The following is a 24,460-nucleotide window of genomic DNA, read 5'->3' as shown; positions in this document are numbered from 1 at the left end:
TTGAGCGATTAAAAAGTTAATCACGATTAATGGCGTGATTAAAAAAATTAATCACGATTAATCATGCTATTAATTGTGCTGTTAAATAACAGATTATCATTTATTTAAATATTTTTGGATTTTTTTCTACATTTTCAAATATATTGATTTCAATTACAATACAGAATACGAAGTGTTCAGTGCTCACTTTATATTTATTTTTGATAAATATTTGTACTGTAAAAAAATAGTATTTTTCAGTTCACCTAATACAAGTACTGTACTGCAATCTCTGTCATGAAAGTTGAACTTACAAATGTAGAATTATGTAAAAAAAAACTGCATTCAAAAATAAAAATATAAAACTTTAGAGCCTACAAGTTCATTCAGTCCTACTTCAGCCAATCGCTCAGACAAACAAGTTTGTTTACATTTTCAGGAGATAATGCTGCCCGCTTTTTGTTTACAATGTCACCTGAAAGTGAGAACAGGCGTTCGCATGGCACTGTTGCAGCCGGCATCACAAGACATTTATGTGCCAAATGCACTAAAGATTCATATGTCCCTTCATGCTTCAACCACCATTCCAGAGGACATGTGTCCATGCTGATGACAGGTTCTGCTTGATAACAATCCAAAGCAGTGAGGACTGACACATGTTCATTTTTATCATCTGAGTCAGATGCCACCAGCAGAAGATTGATTTTCTTTTTTGGTGGTTCAGGTTCTGCAGTTTCCACATCTCAGTGTTGCTCTTTTAAGACTTCTGAAAGCATGCTCCACACCTCGTCCCTCTCAGATTTTGGACAGCACTTCAGATTCTTAAACCCTGGGTTGAGTACTGTAGCTATTTTTAGAAATCTCACATTGGTACCTTCTTTGCATTTTGTCAAATCTGCTGTGAAAATATTCTTAAAATGAACATGTGCTGGGTCATCATCCCAGACTGCTATAATATGAAATATATGGCAGAATGCGGGTAAAACAGAGCAGGGTACGTACAATTCTCCCAGACGGATTTCAGTCACAAATTTAATTAACGCATTATGTTTTTAACAAGCATCATCAGCATGGAAGCATGTCCTCTGGAATGGTGGCCGAAGCACGAAGGGGCATACGAATGTTTAGTATATCTGGCATGTAAATACCTTGCAACGCCGGCTACAAAAAGTGCCATGTGAACACCTGTTCTCACTTTCAGGTGACACTGTAAATAAGAAGCAGGTAGCAGTATCTTCCGTAAATGTAAATGCTTCGGACATCCCAGGATTTCAAGAAATGCATGCACTAGGCAGGGTTGGACCTGAACAAACCTTTGGATACGACTAACTTACATCTTGGTGCTTCTCATGCAAATAAATCCCTTGAACTTTTACACACTTTTTAGAAACTCTGGACAGTGACTCAGGATTCCCTATAATCCGAGGTGCATAGAATCACAGAATCAGAAGTGTAGGACTGAAAGGGACCTCAACAGGTCATCTAGTCCAGTCCCCTGCACTCAAGGCAGGACTAAGTAGTAACTACTAGACCTTTCCTGACAGGTGTTTTGTCTAACCTGCTCTTAAAAACTTCCAGTGATGGAGATTCTATGACCTCCATAGGCAATTTGTTCTGGTGTTTAACTACCCTGACAGCTAGGCAGTTCTTCCTAGTGTCCAGACTAAACCACCCTTGCTGCAATTTAAGCCCATTGCTTCTTGTCCTATCCTCAGATTGAGAACAATTTTTCACCCTCCTCCTTGTAACAGTTCAGTTGCTTTACGTCCAGAGGACAGACCCAAAAGTCTTGGATCCTCTGTCTGGTCGTAGGGCCTCCAACTCAGATACTTTAGACTGTAGAAGCAATCCACTCAAATCTCCAGGAGAAAGCTCCTCTCTCCACCAAGCACTCCAACAGGAAGGACTTCATCCCACAGTGGATCTTCTAAAGAAGCCTCAAAGTCATTTGAGTAAACATATCTTGAGCTAACATTTCATGGTGATCTGATTGTTGGAAACTGATATTTTGGAGGAACAAGATCACCAAGCAGTCAACTGTTGCTATACCTGCAATTATAACAAAATCCCACTCAGGACAAAAATGTCCAAGAAAATGTTGATCACCATAAAAACTATTGATTCAATCTGTGCCAACTAATCCTGCACAGTGAAAACAGATTTGTGGTCACAGAACTAAAGCCAGTAGGAAGTGTGGAACTGAGGGAGTAATGGGGTAGGGACCTCTTTTTCTTGGCACTGAATTCTAGGATTATACATGCACCCCTTAACAGTTTTACTATTCTGAATGGTTCCATGGCTTCTACACAGGACATGTGAGGCCTGGAATAGTAATCTGAAGGAGAACTGCTGGCATCTAACAATTTTTAAGGACAGTGTGGTGTTAATCATAATATCTAAAATAAATCTATTTTTCTATAAAGTATATAAAACTTGATTTGCAGGTATATTTTCTTCTAATGATAAACTGTTCAACTTTAGAAGAAGGTGTTATAGTGTGGGCTAGCTTTGACTGGTTTATTAGGCAAAAATGAATTGCCCGTCTTAGTCAATGTCTGTTTGAGGCAGTTTCTTGGTGCAAGAAAGGAATAAAAAAGATGGAGCAGGAGCAGGGACAGGTCAAAGAAGTCACAGATGGGAAGGAAACTACAGAGGGAGAAGGGAGGGTTGAGAAAGTATCTTAAACTTTTAATTAAGACAAGCTGTACAGAAAAAGATAGGAAAATATCCTCTGAACAACCCATGTCCATAAAGGGGGATGACTGAAGTAATGCTGACAATGTAGTTACTAAATTAAAGTATGGAGTACAAAAGCATTCACACCAGACATTTCATACATCCATAATCTCACACAGAGCATTCTTTAATGTACTTACATCATCACCAGAGAAATACTGGTCTATGATTTCAAATGCTAGTTTATAGATGTCCTCATTCTCATGCTGTTGCAAGGCTTCAATTTTCTCTAAACCTGGCCAAATGACAGCAGGAATAAAAGTGTTCACCAGGTTAAAATTAAGTTTGTTAGTAGCTACTTTGGGTTAGCATTTTAGACATAAGAAAATACTGCTTTTACCTACATTAGTACCTCAAGACAAACTGGACAACAAGGATGGTCACGATGGAGCCTAGTTTCCAAACATGACCCAGAATGTTCTTTCAAAGTTGTCATCTTCATCTTTGAGACAGAGGTGTGGCTTGTGGAATCTACAGGTCTCAGCACAGCTCGTTTCCATGGGCCACCCACTTTAATGATGACTCAGACTCAAACCTGTTCTCAAAAGCCTCAAGGGCTGCTGCAGTCCCATTCCCTTTTATGTAAGTTAGGTGAAGCACTCAGTTAAGCAAAGTTTTTGCATTTCTGTATCCTTTGTCCCATACAGACACTGTACATCTTGGCATGCTAAAAGTGGTTCCACATTAGAGTAGCATACCAAGAGTGAAATGCAAACAAGGTCACAGAATAACATAGCTAGAGTAGTTTAAAATCATAACTTCAGTTTGGAGCAAGAAATTTATGTACATGGGAAAAACCTTTTTAAAGACATTCATTTATCTCTAACTTACTTCTGAAAAATTAACTTGCCATCATATCTAAATTGCTGGTCTGTGATTTAACAGGGACTTGCTACCTCAAGCCCAACTTCTCTTCCTACTTTATTCTGCAGGGAAGTCAAAATACTGACATTCATTCCCACTGCAATGGAGTGATGCAAAACCATGAGTTTTATTGCAGGATAAAGCACAGGCAGAAGTTGGGTGGAAATAGCGCTCTCTTTAAAACAAATCTGAAAAAGATACAGAAAGCTACTACCGAAATATACTGGTCTGTGGAAGTATGTCCTCACCCCACTCTGCCACCAAGTGTCCTCCAATATGAAAATCCCTCTAAATAAGTTTCACTAAATAGAAAAAAGCCACAATGTCTACAAGGTAATGTATTTTTTCCCTTTCTGACACTTTCATCCACATATTCAATACCACATAAAGCCCAACTGCTGGTGTTATGTGGTATGTGTCAATGGCTGTAAGTCAGGGGTTCTTACAACACATTTTTTGGTGGCCTCAGTTCAGCCACCAACTCTTGCCACTGCCCTGGGGCTAAAGGCCTGAGCCCCGCCACCCCCAGAAAAGTGGGTCAAGAATTCAGTGGTTGCCTGCAAAGTCCCGGGCTCCACCGGTGCCATGTACACCAGCCCCATGTGTCTCCAGAAGCGCTGCCCAGATCCCCTGAGGAGACTGCGGTGGAGTGTGCTGATCCCGCTGGCAGTGCCAGCAACAGCTGGGCACTGCACGGAGGGGCCGCTGCTTTGCCTCCCCCCACCAAATCACTGCCTAGGAGGTTGTTGTGGCAGCAAAAAAATCCAGTGGGGGCCACATGTGGTCACGGTGGCCACATTTCAGAAACACTGCCTTAAGTATTGCATTGGCTCTGAAGAAGGAAGACAAAGTGATCCATAGCAAATAAAAGTTTTAAAAAGTGTAACAAATAAAATCTTACCTCCACATTCTTCTATAATTTCAGCTATTGTGCTAGCCTCATCACCAGCCATTATCAGAATGTTTTTCAGCCCATCCAGGACCACCTGGACCACCTGAGAGTCTTTTACTGACAGTAAATTACAGAATGGTGGGATTACGTTCTGTTGTACAAGATATTCAACCTAAATATGGGGAAAATGCCTTCAGAATTATATACGATTAATCTTACAATACACTACATTTTAAAAACAACTTGAAAAGTCAGCCACACGCACCTGATCCTTTCTTCCACTTATCGTCAAGTTGCTAATTGCCCACGCAGCTTCCTTTTGTGTTCCAAAGTCCCCCTGAAGGGTAAAATTGATAATTCATTAAAATTAGCAAGCATCTATCTGTAAAGCTTATTAACTCAGATATTCCCTGTGTCAGATTTATAAAAAGATGATGACAAACTTGCGTAACTGACAGCTTGACTGACCTTAGCCAGCTGGTGTATGATCATAGGGATTAGTCCAGCATCTATTACAGCTTGAACTTGTTGCTGGTTTCCTGCTGTGATATTGGAAAGGAACCAAACTGCTTCCTACAATCAGACAAAATGAGAAACCACCTTTCTTTAGAAATAATTTAAGTCTTTATACATGGCTAAAAAGCATTACATATGAATTGCAATGACACAAAAATAAAGCATTAAATAAGTCGAGCAATTCTTCATCCATCTGTTCCACTATGTGTTCCTTGTCTGACAAACACTTATTCCCTGAAAAAAATCAGGGCTGGTCTTCACTACAGGGACATCGATGACGCTGCAATCGATGCAGCTGGGGTAGATTTAACAGGTCTAGTGAAGACCCACTAAATTGACAGCAGAGCGCTCTCTGGTCAACCCCATTACTCCACCGCTCTGAGAAGAGTAAGGGAAGTCGACCGGAGCGCGTCTCCCATCAATGCAGTGCAGTGAAGACACCGGATAAATCGACCTACGCTACGCTGACTCCAGCTATGTTATGACTTAGGTCCCAGTAGTGAAGACAAGCCCTCAGAGGCATTCAGTGAGCTCTAGAGTAAATTTGGCTTCTGTGACTGCATTTTCAATCTGGCAAACTATACAGGCCAGGGGTTCTCAAACTGGGGGTGGGGACCCCTCAGGGGGTCGCAAGGTTATTATGCAGTGGGTCACGAGCTGTCAGCCTCCACGCCAAACCCCGCTTTGCCTCCAGCATTTATAATGGTGTTAAACATACAAAAAAATGTTTTTAATTTATAAGGGGGGAGGGTCGCACGCAGAGGGTTGAAAATGAAATAACCAATATTTAGTCAGTGGCAGTCTTCTGCACTGGCACAAAAAAACCTGGGTTCAGTTCCTATTTCCATTGTCCTCTTGGACCATGGAGTGGTGTTGGTGCAATTCATTGACAGCCCCCCTCGCTGGGCAGACAGGTAATCCTCATGTTGCTCAGTTATCTCTTCCAGGTGATTCAGCAGCAGAACCAAGTCTCAAGGAAATCACACAGTTCTTGGTTAAAAGAAAAGGGCTATATGGGAAGAGTTCCCAAGAACTCCAATAGCAGATTCAGAGAACACTACTAGACGGGCCTTTTGTAAAAGGAAAAATAACTCAAAGCTCAAAATAATGAGCTCATGTGGTTCTTTCCTGGGAGCAGCTGTATCCTGAGCCTCACTCTCTTCCGGGTTACTAGCTGCCAAATGTAGACTGTTGGGGTTTTTTTTTAAGCAGGGGGTTAAGGCCACCTTTAAATAAAACCAGAAATAAACCCCACTCCCTGTCATGACATCTAAGAAGCTCCTGGGGTTCCTTCCTGGGAGCAGCAAGAAGTAGGTAGGATACAGCCCAGTAACTGCAGCTATATGTCAGAGAGAACTCCTTCAGGGCTCCTAGCAATTGGCAGGGGCTAGAGGGAGCAGAAGGGCAGTCACCAGGGGACCTCCCCTGCAGATAACACAGGGGAGGGAGTAAGTGTATGTATCATGAAAGATAAGAAGCTTTTTCTCCATTCACCTGTCTTTTTGGTGGAGGGGGAATCAGAGCGGGGTTAGACAGGGCTTACTGAGCACAAACCGCCCCACCCACACCTAAACAAACATAAGTAACCATAGCAGAGGAAAGGCTCTGATTACTTCCTCCCATTAACTCCCAAACTTCTCCACTTCCTGCACACACAACAGGGAAGCTCACTGACATAAAGCTGGAACGAGAGAGGAAAGGAAGCATAAGCTGTCTTTCCCCTTCTCTTCAAAGCAGAGGAATCCATGTCTGCCTGAAAACACCAAAGGCAGTGACAGAAAAAGGGAAGCTGGGCAGAAGGCCACAGGTCTGCTCTCCTCCGGGTGAAAAGAACAGGAGTACTTGTGGCACCTTAGACACTAACAAATTTATTTGAGCATAAGCTTTCGTCAGCTACAGCTCACTTCATCTGATGCATTCAGTGGAAAATACAGTGGGGAGATTTATATACACAGAGAACATAAAAAAATGGGTGTTATCATACACGCTGTAAGGAGAGTGATACTTAAGATGAGCTAATAGCGCGGGGGGGGGGAGGGGGGAGGAACCTTTTGTAGTGATAATCAAGGTGGGCCATTTCCAGCAGTTGACAAGAACGTCTGAGGAACAGTGGGGGTGGTGCTTCACACTAGCTGGAGTGAGCTTGCCTGTCTCAGCGGGAGGGAATGGGATTTCAGAACCCCAGTGATCGTTCCCATAAAGAAGGTAGTTTGCATACTGAGTAACCTCAAACAAGCAGTTTGATCGGCAGGGAACTAACTGCTCCCATCCTAGCAGAGGCACTTTCTCCATTCCCCATGAGGACTATTTAAGCCAAAGGTGGGCAAACTACAGTCCGTGGGCCACATCCGGCCCGCGGGACCCTCCTGCCTGGCTCCTGAGCTCCTGGCCTGGGAGCCTAGCCCCCGGCCCCTCCCCCACTGTTCCGCCTCCCCCCCCCGCCTCAGCATGCTGCCAGTGTAGTGTATTAAACTGCTCTGCATAGGAATGTGCTACTGGTAGCAGTTACAGAGAGCAATTTACTACACTACACAGGCACAATGCTCTGGGCAGCACGGCTGTAGCGCTGCCAGCCACCGGTGCTCTGTGCTGCGCAGTAAGGGGGAAGGGGGGGTTAGATAGAGGGCAGGGGAGTTTGGGGTGGTGGTCAGGGAGCGGGGGTGTGAATGGGGTCGGGACAGTCAGAGGGCAGGGAACGGGGGGGGGGGAGTCAGGAAGGAGGGGGGGGTTGGATGGGGCGGTGGGGGGCAGGGGTTCTGGGGGCGGTCAGGAGACAGGGAGCGGGGGTGTGTGTGGATGGGGCAGGGATCCTGGGGGGCTGTCAGGGAACGGGGGGGGGGGGGGGGGTTGGATGGGGCAGGAGTCCTGGGGCAAGTGGGGGAGGAGATGAGAAGCAAGGGCGGGGCAGATAGGGGGCGGGGGCACAGCCTCCCCTAACTGGCCCTCCATACAATTTCCGAAACCTGATGTGGTCAGGCCAAAAAGTTTGCCCGCTCCTGATTTAAGCAATATGGAGAAGTTTCAATGGTTTGGTCAGCATTAGTGGTCAACATTTAGGGTTCCCTCTGCTATACACATCCTGCAGTGGAAGCTGGTAGGATGCTAGTTGCTGTCAGAAGCCTCAGGATGCCCCTCAGATGCCACAGTAGAGGGTATGATTTATTCCTGGTATAAAAATGGGGCTTCTAGAAGGCATTTAGCTCTCTTCTCCCTTTAAAAAAAAAAAAATCCCTCTACCTCCGTCTCCTCCCCCACTAAAAAGGAAAACCCCATCTTCCCTTTAAAATGACACTTATGTTGGGCAATTACTAAGAATGGCCTTCCCTTTCTTCAAATGAGGCTCAGGAAACCATCTTAGCAGAACTAACAGATATGCTACTTATAAACGGTAATTGTCTTGAAATTGCCAAAATTAAGCATAGGTAAAAACTTTAGAGAGGGCCATAACTGGGAAGGTGGCGGAGCAAATATTATAGTGCTGGATGAGTGATACGCTAGTAATTATAATATTTTGAAGGGCACATTTGTTTTTCCTGCGGGCTCAACTGAAAGTGATAATACTTATTTGTGAATATTAACTGCAATGCAGATGGCTCACAATTCTCATATAGTGAAACAAAGTACTGTATTTCAATGCTAAGATTACACTTAGGATAGGTATCTTTATATCACAAGCTCCTTGAAACAGATAGGATGTACAATAGGGTACTGGAGCCACAGTGCGTGTCCCTGTACGCCTGTTACAGCCCTTGGGCCCTTACACCTGGGAGCAGTAGTTTCAGGTCACATGCTTGTTCCTAGTCATGTGCCATAGAGGAAATTGGATATAAGGCTTCCTGCCTTTTAAGCAGAAGAGCAAATAGGAGAGACCCAGCATCTCCCAAGGAGCTAGGAGATGCCTTTCCATTTGCCAGGCAGAAGGCCTGGGAGGGGGCCACGAACAGTGAGTAAGAGCACACAATGGGAAGCCTCTATTGAGGAGGGCTATGAAGCTCTGGAGATAGCTTTTTATCTTCAGCCCTGTTGGGAAGTAAATCTGTTTTGGGTTGCTTTACATTTGCTTCTAAAGAAAGCCCTGAAAAAGGAACTAGATCTGTGCAACTGGTTTGAGTGGGTTTTAATTTTCCTCAGTTGTGGATCAGACCACCAGATCACACAGTCTTATAAAATCTGTGCACACCTCTGGCACTATATAAATAAGTCTGCCAGGAGTGAAAACTGAAGGAAAAAAAAGTGTGTAGGTTTCAATATTGCTTTCGTTGTTGGTCTGAAGCAGAGGAGTTCCAACCATCTCTCTCCTACAGGTACTCACCTTTGGTATTTATATGCTGTAAAATTTTACAGAAGTAACATTTTTATGTGAAAAGACAGTATTTTACACTCTTATTAAAGTAGTCCCTTTAAGTGGGATTGCCAATCATATCTCCAAGAGAATAGTTTGTGGCCACTATGCAGACGTGGTTATTAATGGAAGGCTTTAAACTGTTTTAAACTATTCCCTAAAGTTAAAAAGAATAAAATAAATAAAAAGTAGTTGGGAATTCTGCTTGCCACGTGCTACAAAAGGAGAGAGATTTTGTTTTGTTAACCTAAAAGGTGAACCTAGAAACAAACAAAAATGAAAATAAAACCAAAATATACCTTGTTTATCTTCTCTTTTGGATGCGTCAGAAGATTTGGGAAGTGAGAGAGAACGTCACAGTTGAGAACAACTTGTGTTTGTTCATCAGTACCAGTTACTATGTTGCCAACTGCTCTCAGCGCTGCTGTCTACATTTGAAGAAAAAAAGTATATAAGGCATGCAGTAATGTCTTATAATTACCTGCGGTAAAACAAGGATCACTAAAAAAACTATGACAGTGTCCTTTTAAGCCAGTCATTTCCCGAAATATAATTTAGCATTGTATCTTCAAAACCATGTTCAGCAATATGCTGAGTGTGTGCATGGTGGAGTTCTTGCACCACTTCTCCGCAAAGTGAAAAAGCAGAATACAAATATTTTCTTGAGTGAAAAAGTCAAGGAGAGTGCAAGATTACAAAGTTATTGAAAGATTAAGGAACTTAAAACTGAAAGAGAAGAAGGTGATTGAGAAGACCAATTAATTCAGAGGTCTGATCTGAGTTACATTCAATGTTCCCATGCTTTTTCTGTATCTCCCCAGACAGCTATTCAACTCAGAACTCCCCATTTTTCCCCTTCCTACTAAGTACTGACTCTCAAATTGCTCTCAGTAGGGTCTAGCTCTTTATTCATTAGTCAAGTAATTAATGTTTTACAACTGACAATATATTAAAAATATATTTTTTTTTTTTTGAGCTGGCTAAACTAGATTGGTTTCCCTACCTTCTACATGGAAATACCAATTCTCCTTACTAAAGAGGATTATAGCATCTGAGTTTATTTTGGCACTCAGAGGTCCCAAAATAACCATACTTATCTCCAGGATTAGGTATCAGCATATACAGCACCCACTCTTCTTCCTATACCCAAAGTATTACATGCACCAAATAACAGAGGATTAAAATTCAGGAAAACTTGAAGGTTTTCGCCCTTGCTAGAACAATGGCTACAAACAGTCTCAACGTTAAATAGATTGGAAAAAGATGACCCTTTAGGTAATCTATTTCTGATGCCCTACTAAATGATCTATCAAACCTTTGTAGATTAGAGTGAAGTGTAGGGATTGTTCATTATATATTCTTTATGGTAAGTTAATGTATGAAAACTATGTGTCATATCATATATACCTAACATGTTCAAGTTTTACTTTTATTTTCCTAAGTTCTCATCAACTTGAAGTTTTTTCTACCATAGAACATTTATAAGACTTAATGATGTGGCTATCTGAAGATCTGCTTTGTTATAATTTAATATTTTTAATAATTTTAAAAAGATGTCTGGGATTTGAAAGCTCAAAAGAAGAATCAACAAAAGTACGAGAGCAGGAGAACTGATAAGGAGCCAAGAGTCTCAGGACATCATTGAACAAAACAGACTGAAAATTTAGGGATAAGGCAAGAGTAAAAAAAGATTAGACTGGAGAAAAATGCATTACAGATTATAGAAGACAAAACATAAAAACACTGATTGAGTAAAAAATATTTTGGTACCACAAGTCTCACTATACTTTTAAAAAGGAATGTGAAGTTGACAACCACTCAATGGAAGACACTTTAATGGGTATCATTCTTGCACAACTTGTACTCATTTTTACACACAAGGGTCACACCAAGAGACTGTACATATACCTTCAACAGAAGGCTATGGAAATTAAAAATATCTACATATTAGAAAAGAATTTAATCTGAAGAGTTTCCTACAACTAAACTAGGGCTTGACAGACCTTTCAACAAGACCATAGTGACCTGCACAGACCAATATCTATACCAAAAACCTTGGATTAATGTATCAGGGCCCAATCCCCCAACATCACTTCTCACCCTCACTACATCCCCAGTTCACTACTTACCATCACCTCCTCCCACTTTAGGTTTGTGTAGTGTAGACATGGCAATTTGCATTAGCTAGCAGGGGTTGACCTTAGGAGAGGAAGCCTTGGACTGACCCCCACCAATAAACACATTAAAATACAAGTTTCCCCATCTACACAAGGATAGTAACACATTTCAAAAACATACCTTTTTTCCTAGTAGGGACACTGCCTTTGGGATCCTTTTTTAAATCTAATTAACTAACATGATTGTAAATGCTAGTCTTACCACTCAAACTTTTTTTTCCCCAGGACACATGGCACATAACTTACTAAAACTATTATTCAGTGCCATCAAGAAAACAAAAAACAGACTTACTTGAACTTTAACCTCCTGATGGCTCAGAAGGGGAACTAGAAAAGGTACAACGCCTGAATCAATGACCATCTGTATCTGTTCATTACCACCATCTGTTAGGTAGGACAAAGCCCAAACAGTGTCCACAAGAATCTGCAGGAAGCAGAAAAGAACAGACAGCTAACACACTGAGTGTAAGACTGCACCTGAATTGTGTGATCAACACTCCACAAGTCTTTTTTTAAAAAAAAAGCATGCAATTTAGCAATAGGGAGAGCTCAGAAATGCTACCAGGAGAAACAAACAGTTAGCTAGAATGTTATGATGGCAACTACAATGGTGAAATAGATGCTCATTTGTTCCATCAACAGTTCAAATGTGTCACATGTTCTCTTCACAAACTTTGAGGGGGGGAGGTTAATTTAAAAAAAACCAAAACACTTTTTGGGGTACAGTTAGGCCTGGTCAGTATTTCAATGGAAGACAATCAAGGAAAAACTAGGTGATGAAGTAGCCGTAGTGATTCTGCAGGTGGATCTCTCTTCCCTTGAGACAGTACTGAACCAATCCCAGCACTTTCTGAGGATGACTGCTGGAGTTACTATCTGTTGATTAAGACAGAAGTTGCCTTATGGTCATATTAAGAGAGACCATGTGTTGGTTTTAAGAGTTGAGCACTGAGTCCAGAGGACTAGTCTAATTCTGATCTAAAATTCTCACTGCAATTTTAGTTAGAAGAGGTCTTATTCACCTCCTGTTCTAAACTGTTGTGCAATGTTACTTGGTGCTTTTAAACAGCTGCAGCAGTCTATTTGAGACTGCTACACTGCAGTAATAAGTGAATTTGGTAAACATTTAGTAATAAGTGAATTTAATCCTAATTGTGAAGGATGCACGAATATAGGTACACATATTAATACACTGGGTTTATTCTGGATAAAAGATTTATATTATAGATGGAGCTGGTAGTGACCCCTATTATTTAGGGTGCCTAATACTTTCCATTAAAGAGATTCTTGCAACCTTTTGTTTTTGAGAAGCTCTCACCTCTCCAGTGCTTGCCGAAGACCTTTGAAATTTGGCTGAGAAATCTTACAGAACTAGAGAAGTTTTTTCTTTGACCCCTGAATTTCTGTTTAGGTTTGGTTGAGTTATAAACTGTGAAGTCGCAATTTCCCATCTCTCACTTGTGTTCCATGCAAATGTTGACAACATGCTAAAACATTAACTGAACACGAACATTCAAAAGAGCCAGGCCCATTGTCAAAACAGCAGCAGCACCTACACATCACACTGTGCTAGGGACTGCTGAACCACCTCCCAGACTCAACACATAGCCCTAATGTCCCCTTTCTCCTACCCTCCACCAGGGGCACGAAAAGGGGTAAGAAACTGGAGCTATCCCAAGCCCGGGGCGGGAAGAGAGCCACACTTCCTCCTAAGACCCAGCACATTGCCCCAGCAGCCCATTCCTCCCTTTGGCATAGCAGTTGTGTCCTGTGGCTAGGTAATGTAGTTATTTCTGGAGCTCAAGTGTGTGTTGCAGTGCTGAAGGTTTGGTATTCAAATCCTAAAGAGTATGAATGATGGATTGTTTCAGTTGCACAACAGAATTTACCTCTTTGCTTTTTAAAAAGTAGGTTTTTGTAGACAATTTCCTAGGTTAAGTTATTTAGATTGCAAAGTCAAGCACTCAAAAGTTAGGAAATTTAGGCCAGATTTATGCCGCCCTTGCAAATTTAATTCTGCCTCTTTCTGCATATCTTATGATACAGTCTAATTACATGACCATAACTAACATATTTCACATCGGACTTGTGCTCCGTACATTTCATAAACTGGACACTCAAGAGGCAGAATTAAGGGAGCACAGGCAAACGTAAATCTGGCATCTCACAAATTTCAAGTGTTTGACTTTGCAACCTACACAGTTAACTTCTGTGTACACAGTTACTATGTAAAGGGTAAAAAGGTTCTAAATTTCAGAAATAATGTTTGTGCTTCCCCTTTTACTCTCCTGTTGACCGGAATCTATCATTATGAAAATACTGACAGTAGTGTGTTTACTTAATTATACTCAGGTTAACATACAAAACAAGTTTACCATTTAAATACAATCCATAAACATTTTTGTCTCTGGAGAAACAAAGAAAAAATATCCAAATACTCAAAATTTTAAGGTATTTGTCTTGTTTTTACTTACGTTTATATCTGTATGGTATATAAGAACACACAATGCTGGCAAAATCTGAAAAAAATAAACTATCAATAATTAAAGTGGCACCTGTCCATCACAAAGTAACACCAGCTGTGTAAAAGCAAGTTACAGTAGGACATGTAGAACAGTATGGTTTGAGGATTTATTCATGTATTATACACCTATGTTTCCTAACAAATGGCATTCAGTCAAACGTCATAAAAAAATTAAATATTTTGGAGGAATTTTGTACAAATGCAAAATAAAGTTGCAGCAGTGCTATACTTTAAAGGAGAGTGAGAGAGAAGAGAACATTTTCAGGGAAAACAAGCAAACTTAATGGGAAGTTACTAGGATCAAGATAAAATGTTGTTTTTTTTTCCATGCATTTGTGCAGAGCCAGAGCGAAGTCACTCTTACTACAATACATAAACTCTTGTTTGGTAAATTCTCACTTTTAAACCAAAGTATTCTGCTTGTACTGTCTCTCAATTCTGAAGTTCCATCGTATTTCATTTTGCACTAAAATGATACTTCAAACTGCTTCAAAGACTATAGACATCAAAATATATTTGTAAACAAAGTAGAGCTTTAAATAGGTTGGTAGTATGACCCACAGTAAAACAGCATCCCTCTTTTTACAATTGGCAGAAACTGTCTTCAAGTCTGCATCCCCCTCCCCACATATATCTGGGCAGTCAAGTATTTTCAGGTGCTTCCGTTTTAAAATGGGGACATATCACTGACACTATATATTTTTGATAAGTACTCAAAACTTAAAATATATATTAAAATGACACATCCACTTACTAATTTACTTACATTTCACATAATTAGAAGTAATTTCATTTGAATAGCTATTTGTATGTACAGAACCATGTCTGTAGTAGTCTCGTTTGGTGGAAGTATGAAACTGCAAATTAAACTAACTCTGCAAGTTAACACTTTCTACAGTCTTCACTTTTTAACAGTCTATTTCAACATATTTTCCAAAGACTAATTAGTGAGTATTCACCCTCTCAAATGGTATAAATTAGCTTAGTTATAACCTCCAATTAGATTACATAAATAGACCACTTTGATACTTCTATTAATTGGTAATTAATACCAGGCAGTATCATAAAACATGCATTACTTTGTAGCACATACAGCAGCATAAAAAAAAAAATTGTCCTATAGCCCAAAGATAAGGTTTAAAAATCAGTCCTATCGTAATTATTTACCTCCTGAACTGTCTCCATAGGCGGTGGGGGGTCCTTATTCCTGCAGAGATTTACAATGACCCATGTGACGTTCCGAAGGAAGGTGATGGGAATGGAGGGATTGATGAAGGACAGAAGAGGTTTGACAACTCCCAGTGATATGACATAATCTCTACACTGAGGACCATCACCTACAGAAATGAAAATTGTTTTAAAAAAAATTACATTAAAGATGGAAAACCTTGAAATGTATGCAATGATTTATGTTGGGATACTGATATTCTATGTTTCCTCACCAGAAGTTTAGTACCAAAAGCTGTTGTTTAATACAAATATTTTAGGAGGCATAAAATTTATATTAAAATTTCTTAGGGCAAATGAAGTCACTAACTCTCCAAACTTAATAATTAGTATATACATATGGATTCTTGCCATGTGGAAAATTATATGAAACCAGAGAATACAGAGGAAACATAGTCTCATATGGTAATGCCAATGTTCAAAAGTCAGAATCTAAAATTCTTATGTGTCCCCTGATTTAATTTCAAGTACCTCTGAAAATACAGTTAACACTTACCTATAATATTTCCAAGAGCCCAAACAGCTTGCTCACAAACATTCTGATGTGGTGAGTGAAGCAGTCTCAAAAAGAGGGGTACTGCATCTATAGAATGAAAAGATTTGGCTCTGTTAGTGGAACACAAAAGAAACTGTACACATTATTTTAGTCTATTACTATTAAACATTTATATAATTCCATAACTTTGCCTGACATTAAGACCTCACAATTTAAGTTAGCACTATACATAAATTCTCAAAAATGTTTCTTTTCAGAAAATAACCAAATGTTACACAATGATCCCTGCACCTAAACTCCACTCCCCTCCCCTCCCAAAAGGTGGGAGTCAATACATTTAAACAAAATTTTAAGTTAAAGGTACAAAGTCCAGCATCCTGGAAATTGAGATCTTCTATTTACCCACAAACCAGGTGCATAACCAGAGCACAAACATAAGCTTCCCATGCTGCCTTGACAATGTGCTTCAAAAACCATGACCTGGAAAAACCACCTCTTTAAGAATTCATATTGGTACTATTCCCCCTGAGGCATCCACTTCGCCTCACACAACCCGTTCCTTGAAAGCATGAGGAGTCTCAATGGAAAACTTTTAATTTGCACACTATCATACTTTATCATGTAGTCCCATCAGGCAAACTAAAACTGATTAATAAGCTGGTGAATGAGTTAGTATTTTCTCTTGTGAGTGCTATAAACATTAAAATACTAAAAGCTAAGAAAATTAAAGTGAGTTTTTAAATAGAAAATTTGCAATATATATTTTTTTAAAATTTTTATTATTAGTGGACACAACAATTATTTTATTATTGATAATTTAACATGAGGTAGTAGTAAACCAAAAAATTTGAACAGCTTAATGAACAAAATCTATGGAAAAATTCCACGTAGTTAAGACGAACTGCAAATGAATTTGTTAAAGTTGCCTCAAGATTAGTAATAGTGCTCAACAGATATGAGGGACATCTAACACACTGACACCTAAAAACTTCACTTCCCTAGGGTGCTGTGACATTCAGTCCTACCTGGATCACCGGGTCCTACTTTAATGGAATATTCTTGCCTGCCTTTCTTTACAATCAATGGCTCAATGAAAGAACTCTGCTGGAACACGGAGCCAGCATGTCTGGATTGGGGAGGATCAAGTAAGTGTTTTTTCTTTTGATAGCACAACTTTTGTGTTTTTAGAAGTGGGATGAAATGTTTCACATCTGCCCTCCAACAGAAGGTGAATTTTTGCAAAAATCTGTTTAAGTAATTAAAGAACAAAATTAGAGGGTTTTTTGTTGTTTTTTCCACAAAAAAGTGTAAAGTTTAACTATACTTTATTTTCAATAGAGCTGGAGCAAAAATAGCTGAAGTTTGACACCCGGAATGGAAATAACTCCAAGGACTACAGACATTACTAGACTTGGAAAAAGACAATTGAAGAAGTAGTAACTGAAAAATCACTGAGCACACACAGTTGGCATCTAAGTCTTGCCCTTTTTGTAAAATCACTGTATATACTCTGTCTAGCCTGACAGCAAACAGCCTGTTGGGATAATTTGCATGAGAACTCTCTCACTGAATAGTATCAAAATCCTTGAAAAAGCTGTTTTAGCATTGAGACATGAGGAAAAACTGCAGGTGCAATCCTGGGATTTTATGGTTTCTCTGCAATTTTGACAACACTGCAAATTCTAAACTTGCATTTCTCTTTTCCAAACTGAAGAGTCCCTGTTTTTTTTAATCTCTCCTTACATGGAAGCTATTCCATACCCCTTAATCATTTTTGTTGCCCATCTCTGTGCCTGTTCCAGTTCTAATATATATCTTTTTTGAGATGGAGAGACCAGCACTCAAGCAGTATTCAAGGTGTGGGTGTACCATAGATTTATATACTGGCATTATATATTCCATTTTATCTATTCCTTTCCTAATGGTTCTTAACATTGTTAGCTTTTTTTGACTGCTGCTGTACATGGAGCAGATGTTCCAGAGAACTAACCCAATGACTCTAAAATCTTTTTCTTGAGTTGTAACAGCTAATTTAGACCCCATTATTTTGTATGCATAGTTGAGATTATGTTTTTCAATGTGTACTACTTTGAATTTATCAGAACTGAATTTATCTGCCATTTTGTTGCCCAGTCACCCAGTTTTGTGAGATCCATTTGTAGCTCTTCAAAGTCAGCTTTATACTTCACTATCTTGACTATATTTGTATCGTCTGCAAACTTTGTATCATCTGCCACATCACTGTTTACCCCTTTTCCAGATCATTTTTGAATATGTTGAACAGCACTGGTCCCAGTACAGATTCCTTACAGGGCACCACTCTCTCCATTGTGAAAACTGACCATTTATCCCTACCCCTTGTTTCTTATCCGTTAACCAGTTACTGATTCCTCTTATCCCATAACTGCTTACTTTGCTTAAGAGAAGTTCATGAGGGAGCTGGTCAAAGGCTTTTTAAAAGTTTAAGTACACTATATCCGCTGGCTCACCCATGTCACATGTTTGTTGACCCTATCAAAGAAGTCTAATAGATTGGTGAGGCATGCCTTCCTTTTACAAAAGCAGTGCTGACTCTTCCCCAAATTGTGTTAATCTGTATGTCTGATAATTCTGTTCTTTACTACAGTTTCAACCAATTTGCCTGGTTCTGAAGTTAGGCTTACCAGCCTGTAATCGCCAGGATTGCCTCTGGAGCCTTTTTAAAATATTGGTGTCACATCAGCTATTCTCCAGTCATCTGGTAACAGAGGTTGATTTAAATGATAGGTTACATACCCAGTTAGTAGTTCTGCAATTTCATATTTGAGTTCCTTCAGAATTCTGGGGTGAAATACCATCTGGTCCCGGTGACTTATTACTGTTTAATTTATCTATTTGTTCCAAAACTTCCTTTATTGATACCTCAATCTGGGAGAGTACCTCAGATTTATCATCCAAAAAGAATGACTCAGGTGTGGTAATCTCCCTCACACCCTCTGCAATGAAGACCAATGCAAAGAATTCATTTAGCTTCTCTGCAACAACCTTGTCTTCCTTGAGTGATCCTTTAGCACCTTGATCATCCACTGCCTCCACTGATTGGCAGGCTTCCTGCTTCTGATGTACTTAAATTAGTTTGTCTTTTGCTAGTTGCTCTTCAAATTCTTTTTTTGCCTACCTAAATGTACTTTTACACTTGACTTGCCAGAGTTTATGTTCCTTTCCTTTTTTCTCTCATTAATTTAATATTAAAAATTGATCGAGGGATTTATGCAATGTACCTTTTGACTATGAAAAGCAGTTCCTAGTGGAAGGACAAGGGAAAGTTAAAAACACCTTTTCTTTGATATTCTGAATATATTTGTTAACTTAAAAAAAAAAAAAAAAGACTCCTTGGACTTAATTCCTTTCTACATCTTGTCTGCCACAAGCCTGGCTGGCCTTTCAGCTGCAGCTTGTGGCTAAACCACCACCGTCTGCTGAAAATATCTAATTATGAGACTAATATAGCTACCACCCTCTTACCCTCGCCCCCCACCAAAATGCAAAGAAAGAAATGAACATGGCTGCTGAGACACAAGCTGCAGCTGAAAGGGTAGCTGGGCTCATGGGAAATAGGCAGGGAGGGGAAGCTTACAGTTACCATTTTTACCCCTTCATTCCCCTTTTCCTCTGGAAGGTACAGGCCAAACTGCAGGAAAGTAATTCAAATCCTTCAGTTCCCATCCCCCTCAACCTCACATTCAGTCACATCTAGTCAGCTATTCCCTCCATATCTTTGCCCCATAAATAAATAAATTCTAGCTCAATTAATCTCTCCACACCAAATTCCCCCCACAAAATGTATTCTCCCACCAAGCCAATTAATGCATCTCTTCTCCTAAACAAAATTAATGCTGTCTTCCAAATTACATTGCATGCATTATCTGCCCCTCTAAAAATCAATAAAATCATCCCTGTTTTCACCTCTTTAAAATAATCAATTATTACACGTCCCCATCTCTTTTTTTTGCCCCTTTTCTGGTGTTCTCTTCTGATTGCCAGCAGCCTCCTAGCTCCTTCTGTACCTAGGCTAGAGCAAAATAAAAGCACAGCCTCTTTCCTTCTACAACAGCAGCAAGGCACCCTTTGTTCCCTCACTCCCCATCCCCCTTAAAAGAGCAGCAGCTCAGAGGCAGTTTTGCTTCTTATTCCCCCTCTCTTCCTGTGGAAACAGCAGAAGCTCCAGACATTGCACTTTTCATTCTCATTTTCTCTCCTGAAACTAAATATAGCTATTGACACCTGAGTCACTTTCCCTTCCCCTCGCATTAAAAGTACAGTAGACACCAGGACTGATGCTACCCTTGCATTTTCCCTGCCAGGTATTAGCTGAGCAGGACATCCAACCAGATTTTGGGAGAGGACATGTTCCCCTCATGCCTCTCAGTGGTCAGGTACATGAAACCATTTATTAGGCTGTGTCATATGTACGGATTTCCTATTCTTATTACTCTGCTTAAATACACAACTTCATATATCACTGCTTATGACATAACACATAAGGATGTCATGATGAGCACAAGAATTCTAGATAATAGCAGCTTTAACATGAGCACAGGTTCAGTTTGAAATCTTCAACAATTACATTTCCTGACTAACTTCAACTGTGCAACCATGACGCAGCTATCTGTATTTAAAAGCATTTTTAAAACTATAAAATTTATAGCATCTTTTAAAGTAGGAATAATTATTCATTAAGCCTTCTGGTTCTAGTCCTGCGGAGAGTAATAGCACTCAATTTCAGGAAATATCTTTTAAGAGTGACAAAGAATTAACAGTTTCTGTGATGCTCATAAGATGACTCTTCAACCTTCCATACTCAGGCCTCAATTTCCTAATCACAGAATATCTGAGTTGGAAGGGACCTCAGGAGGTCATCTAGTCTAACTCCCTGCTCAAAGCAGGACCAATACCCAATTTTTGCCCCAGATCCCTAAATGGCCCCCTCAAGGATTGAACTCACAACCCTGGGTTTAGCAGGCCAATGCTCAAACCACTGAGCTATCCCTCCCCCCCCCCCCCCCAATAATACTAATCCTTGTTGGGAAATACCTTAAGGGTTACAAGCAAAAGCATGACTATTATTTCTAGCACCTTTCTACTAATTTCTTTTTCATGGTTTTAATATAAAATTCCAAATGGAAGACACTTTTCACCTTTACCCAGCAACATCCACATATCCCAAAAATGAGCAACTTTTAGCACTTACTTGACTGTACCACAGCTTGGGTCTGTGCAGAAGTGCCCGATGCTATGTTAGTCAGTGCCCACGCAGCTTCAAATTGTAATGAAGGACTGTAAAAAAACAAAACAAACAAACAAAATTAAGTCTCGCAGTAATTTGAAATGTGCTTGTTAGGCTATTATATGGTTGCCCTCTACTGCTATTAGCTGTGTGTGTATATATATAGAGAGAGAGAGAAAGTGCAGAATTTAACACTGTGCTTTGTAGTTAAAAAAAACCATATGACTAGTCATTTCAGAAGTCTTGAGAAGTTTAAAGGAACAACAAAAAATCTACACAAGACTTTTTTAAATACTAGTAGTTGGGTTTTTTTGGGTGGATCTAGTAAGCATCCAGAGGCCAGAATGGGGGGGGGGGGGAAAGTATACTTCCCAAAGCCTCATCTACTACCTACCACTGCTGAAAACAAGCCAATTGAGTCTGTCCTCCCCACCCCCCACAACTGAGGCACCTCCCCATATCTGACAGATCCACACACACTGCAGAGCCCACCACACACACAGCTGATACAAATACCCCTTCCCCTAAGCTTTGGGAGGGAGGAGAGACCAGCACTAGGTGATCTCTGTCCCCATCTGAGGCCTGGGGGGAAGATAACATCACTGGGGGATCTTCACTGGGTGGGGAGTGGAAGGGCAGGAGCTGCTATTCCTCAGCCTGCTCCGACTTTGCATGCTCTAACCCCATACATTCCAGTGAAGTGGAAGGGAGCACTAGTTGTTCCACATGTTATGGGACCAGCTGTTAATCACATGAAGCAGCTATGATTGGCCTGTGGAGCTGACGGAGGTCGGACAAGAGGGTGACAAGCATGCAGAAGTATGGGACTGTATTTGCCGTTTCCAAAACCTGCAGGCATTTGTCTTACATATCTTTAAGATCTGCAACACTCCTCCCCACCACACATGCTATACTTATTGTACTGATCACCATGTTTCTAGCCAGGGATTCCATCCCTGCCATGTCACTCCTTAATTAGTTGGAGAAGTCCATTATCTTTCCCCAAGGGATGAGTGTGCTGCCTCTGCAATTCTTGTAGCCCATGACAGGGCCCAGGGAGCAAATACCAGAAAAATAACCAAACTTCTTCAAATCCCTCCTGCCCTTGTTGAAATCACTACATAAATTCAGTCCGAAGTTGTTAGGTTGGGGGGAGAGTTAGGCTCAAAAACAAGAGTTTGTACACAGTTAAAGTAGATACTGACAATACAGGGGAGAAAATTAACTGTCATGTAACATCTTAAATGATCATACAGACCATTTCAGGTTTTAACTTGCAACTGAAGTCTTTTAGGGCTGGTCAGCTCAATGTGTTTGTCCTGTAGAGTAGCGTGAGGAAACAGAAGCAGGCTGCTCTCAGAACACCCATTATGGAATGCCCATAATCTCTCTGTGCAACAGAGTGAATGTTTGAAAGCAAGATGCAAGGGTCCTTGGTTTTGCCACATTTTCAGTGGGGATTGTGGGGTTTAGTTTGCTTTTTTCTATAAGTGGTAGAAAAAACATTGGTTGCATTGGCTAACACGGTGTTGGTAATTTCACTGTAAAATACTGTAAGTTATCTAGAACAGCAGTTCTCAAACTGGGGTCCGCAGATCCCTGGGGGTCCACAAGGGTACTCCAGGGGGTTTGTGAGTCCTGTCCAGCTCCAAGGGGGTCCGTGAGTCACGTCCACGGCCACTGTCCCCACTGATCAACTCCTCACCCTCCCTCCCAGTGCCTCCCGCACGCCAAGGAACAGTTGTTCAGCGGTGTGCAAAAGGCGCTGGGAGGGGGATGGGAGGAGCTGAGATGGGGCGCGCTCAGGGAAGGGCAGAAAGAGGTGGGGAGGAGGAGGGGTAAGGGCAGGAAGAGGTGGGGTGGGGGTGAGGCCTTGGGGAAAGGCATGGAGTGGGGCCAGGGCCTGGGACTGAGCAAGGGTTGAGCACCCCTGGGGAAAATTAGAACCCGACTTGGGGATCCATGAAAAATTTTAGATCAAAATGGGGGTCCTCGGGTTGCTAAAGTTTGAGAGCTGCTGATCAAGAAGGTATTAGATATATATTATATTCATTTTTTACATTTGCATATTTCTTATTTTCAAAAAGAAGAAATCTGAAAGGAAGAAAAATAAACATAGCACAGTTTCAGCTTTGACTTATTTTTAGAAATAATCATCTCTAGATGGACTACTTTGGATGGCCTAACATAAACAGCTCATTTATGATCACTAAATTACAGAATAACTGGACCAAACAGATGGTCTGGTCATATAAAGCACAGTCCTGGCAACTATGTGAGTGAGAGAGAGAGAGAGAGAGAGAGAGAGAGAGAGCAAGCGAGCGCGCACACCTACAACGGACCCCATTTGTTGGGATTAATGAAAGGACGAAAGTTGCAGAATAAATTTGTCACAGGAGCACTGCAGTGTAAAAGCATCACAGAACTGGTCTATCCCGTATCACTGATTGCCAGTAAAATGCCATCACACTTCCACCAACGAGATCAGGGGAATATAAATAAAGCCTGTTAAAGAAGCTCTGTGGATCAATTAGGAATATGAGTGTATATAGAGTGTATGTATTTATTTTCCCTGAGACCACACATGTTGCATCTGACATGTGTCTAGCCAAATACACAGTAATAGTTTGGCAAAGAGTTGTGTGTAGACTGTGGTTAAAGGGAGTGATGGAGGGCTAGCATTTATACAAGGGGGCAGAATTAAGGTTCCAGAGCATGGTATGGTAGTTCTGATAATAGTAAGATGTGTGCCTGTGGGTGCAGGAGTACAGAGTATGTATTATTAGATGACTTAACTTTTCATTTCCTTGCTTTCACTGATTTGTTTCAGGTATGTTGCACAGGTAGTAACCCTAACTGCTTCTTGGAGTTTTTTGTGAAATAGCTTCCTAGATAACGTTCATTCTTAATTGGAGGTGGTGTAGGAAAAGAATGGGTATTGTGGACACAAAAAGAGCATCTGCTAACAGATAATAGCTGTGCATAATCGCTTCTGTTGTAAGAGAAAGTGACAGTAAATCATGGCTTCTGGTGGAGGTTTTACGTGCACCCAACCTCCATCAATCAGGCTTCTGTGCACTCAGTTCCCTATTCTCCCCATCAGTCAGGTCTGTATGTACAGTGCATAAACTTTCAATTATAACACGAAGAGCAGCTAAAAATGATCCTAACTCCAACTTAATTTTTTAACTACCTACTGCATCAGATCTATATCCCTACTCAAATTTTGTAGACAATATTTAAAAAGATATGGATCACAATAAGAGAACTGCCCAAGAAAAATTTCATCCAGAGTCCAATTTCAAAGACTCCCTACTACAAATTTACGAAGAAGCCTGCAGAAGAGAAGAATGAGGGGGGATCTGATAGCTGCTTTCAACTACCTGAAAGGGGGTTCCAAAGAGGATGGCTCTAGACTGTTCTCAATGGTAGCAGATGACA

General features: G+C 40.6%; 1 protein-coding gene across 4 annotated transcripts in view; it reads right to left on the bottom strand.

Moving 5' to 3' along the window:
- Positions 1-24,460, bottom strand: part of KPNA3 (karyopherin subunit alpha 3) — a 79,657-nt gene that overhangs the window by 8,868 nt on the left and 46,329 nt on the right. For 3 of the 4 annotated variants that reach the window (XM_073343537.1, XM_073343548.1, XM_073343558.1), the window contains 10 exons: positions 20,984-21,069; positions 15,754-15,840; positions 15,198-15,367; positions 13,981-14,025; positions 11,799-11,930; positions 9,629-9,757; positions 4,940-5,044; positions 4,737-4,808; positions 4,481-4,643; positions 2,856-2,950 (listed from right to left, as the gene is read on the bottom strand). In XM_073343537.1, the coding sequence (XP_073199638.1) occupies positions 2,856-2,950; positions 4,481-4,643; positions 4,737-4,808; positions 4,940-5,044; positions 9,629-9,757; positions 11,799-11,930; positions 13,981-14,025; positions 15,198-15,367; positions 15,754-15,840; positions 20,984-21,069 (1,084 nt within the window). Of the gene's footprint in view, positions 1-1,223; positions 2,029-2,855; positions 2,951-4,480; positions 4,644-4,736; positions 4,809-4,939; positions 5,045-9,628; positions 9,758-11,798; positions 11,931-13,980; positions 14,026-15,197; positions 15,368-15,753; positions 15,841-20,983; positions 21,070-24,460 lie in introns of those variants that run through there. The other variant, XM_073343566.1, reaches the window with a different exon arrangement.

Source organism: Lepidochelys kempii, chromosome 1 (assembly GCF_965140265.1).
Source record: "Lepidochelys kempii isolate rLepKem1 chromosome 1, rLepKem1.hap2, whole genome shotgun sequence".
Taxonomy (NCBI): domain Eukaryota; kingdom Metazoa; phylum Chordata; order Testudines; family Cheloniidae; genus Lepidochelys; species Lepidochelys kempii.
Note: the sequence above shows the minus strand (reverse complement) of the source record. Positions and strands in the feature narration are given on the sequence as shown.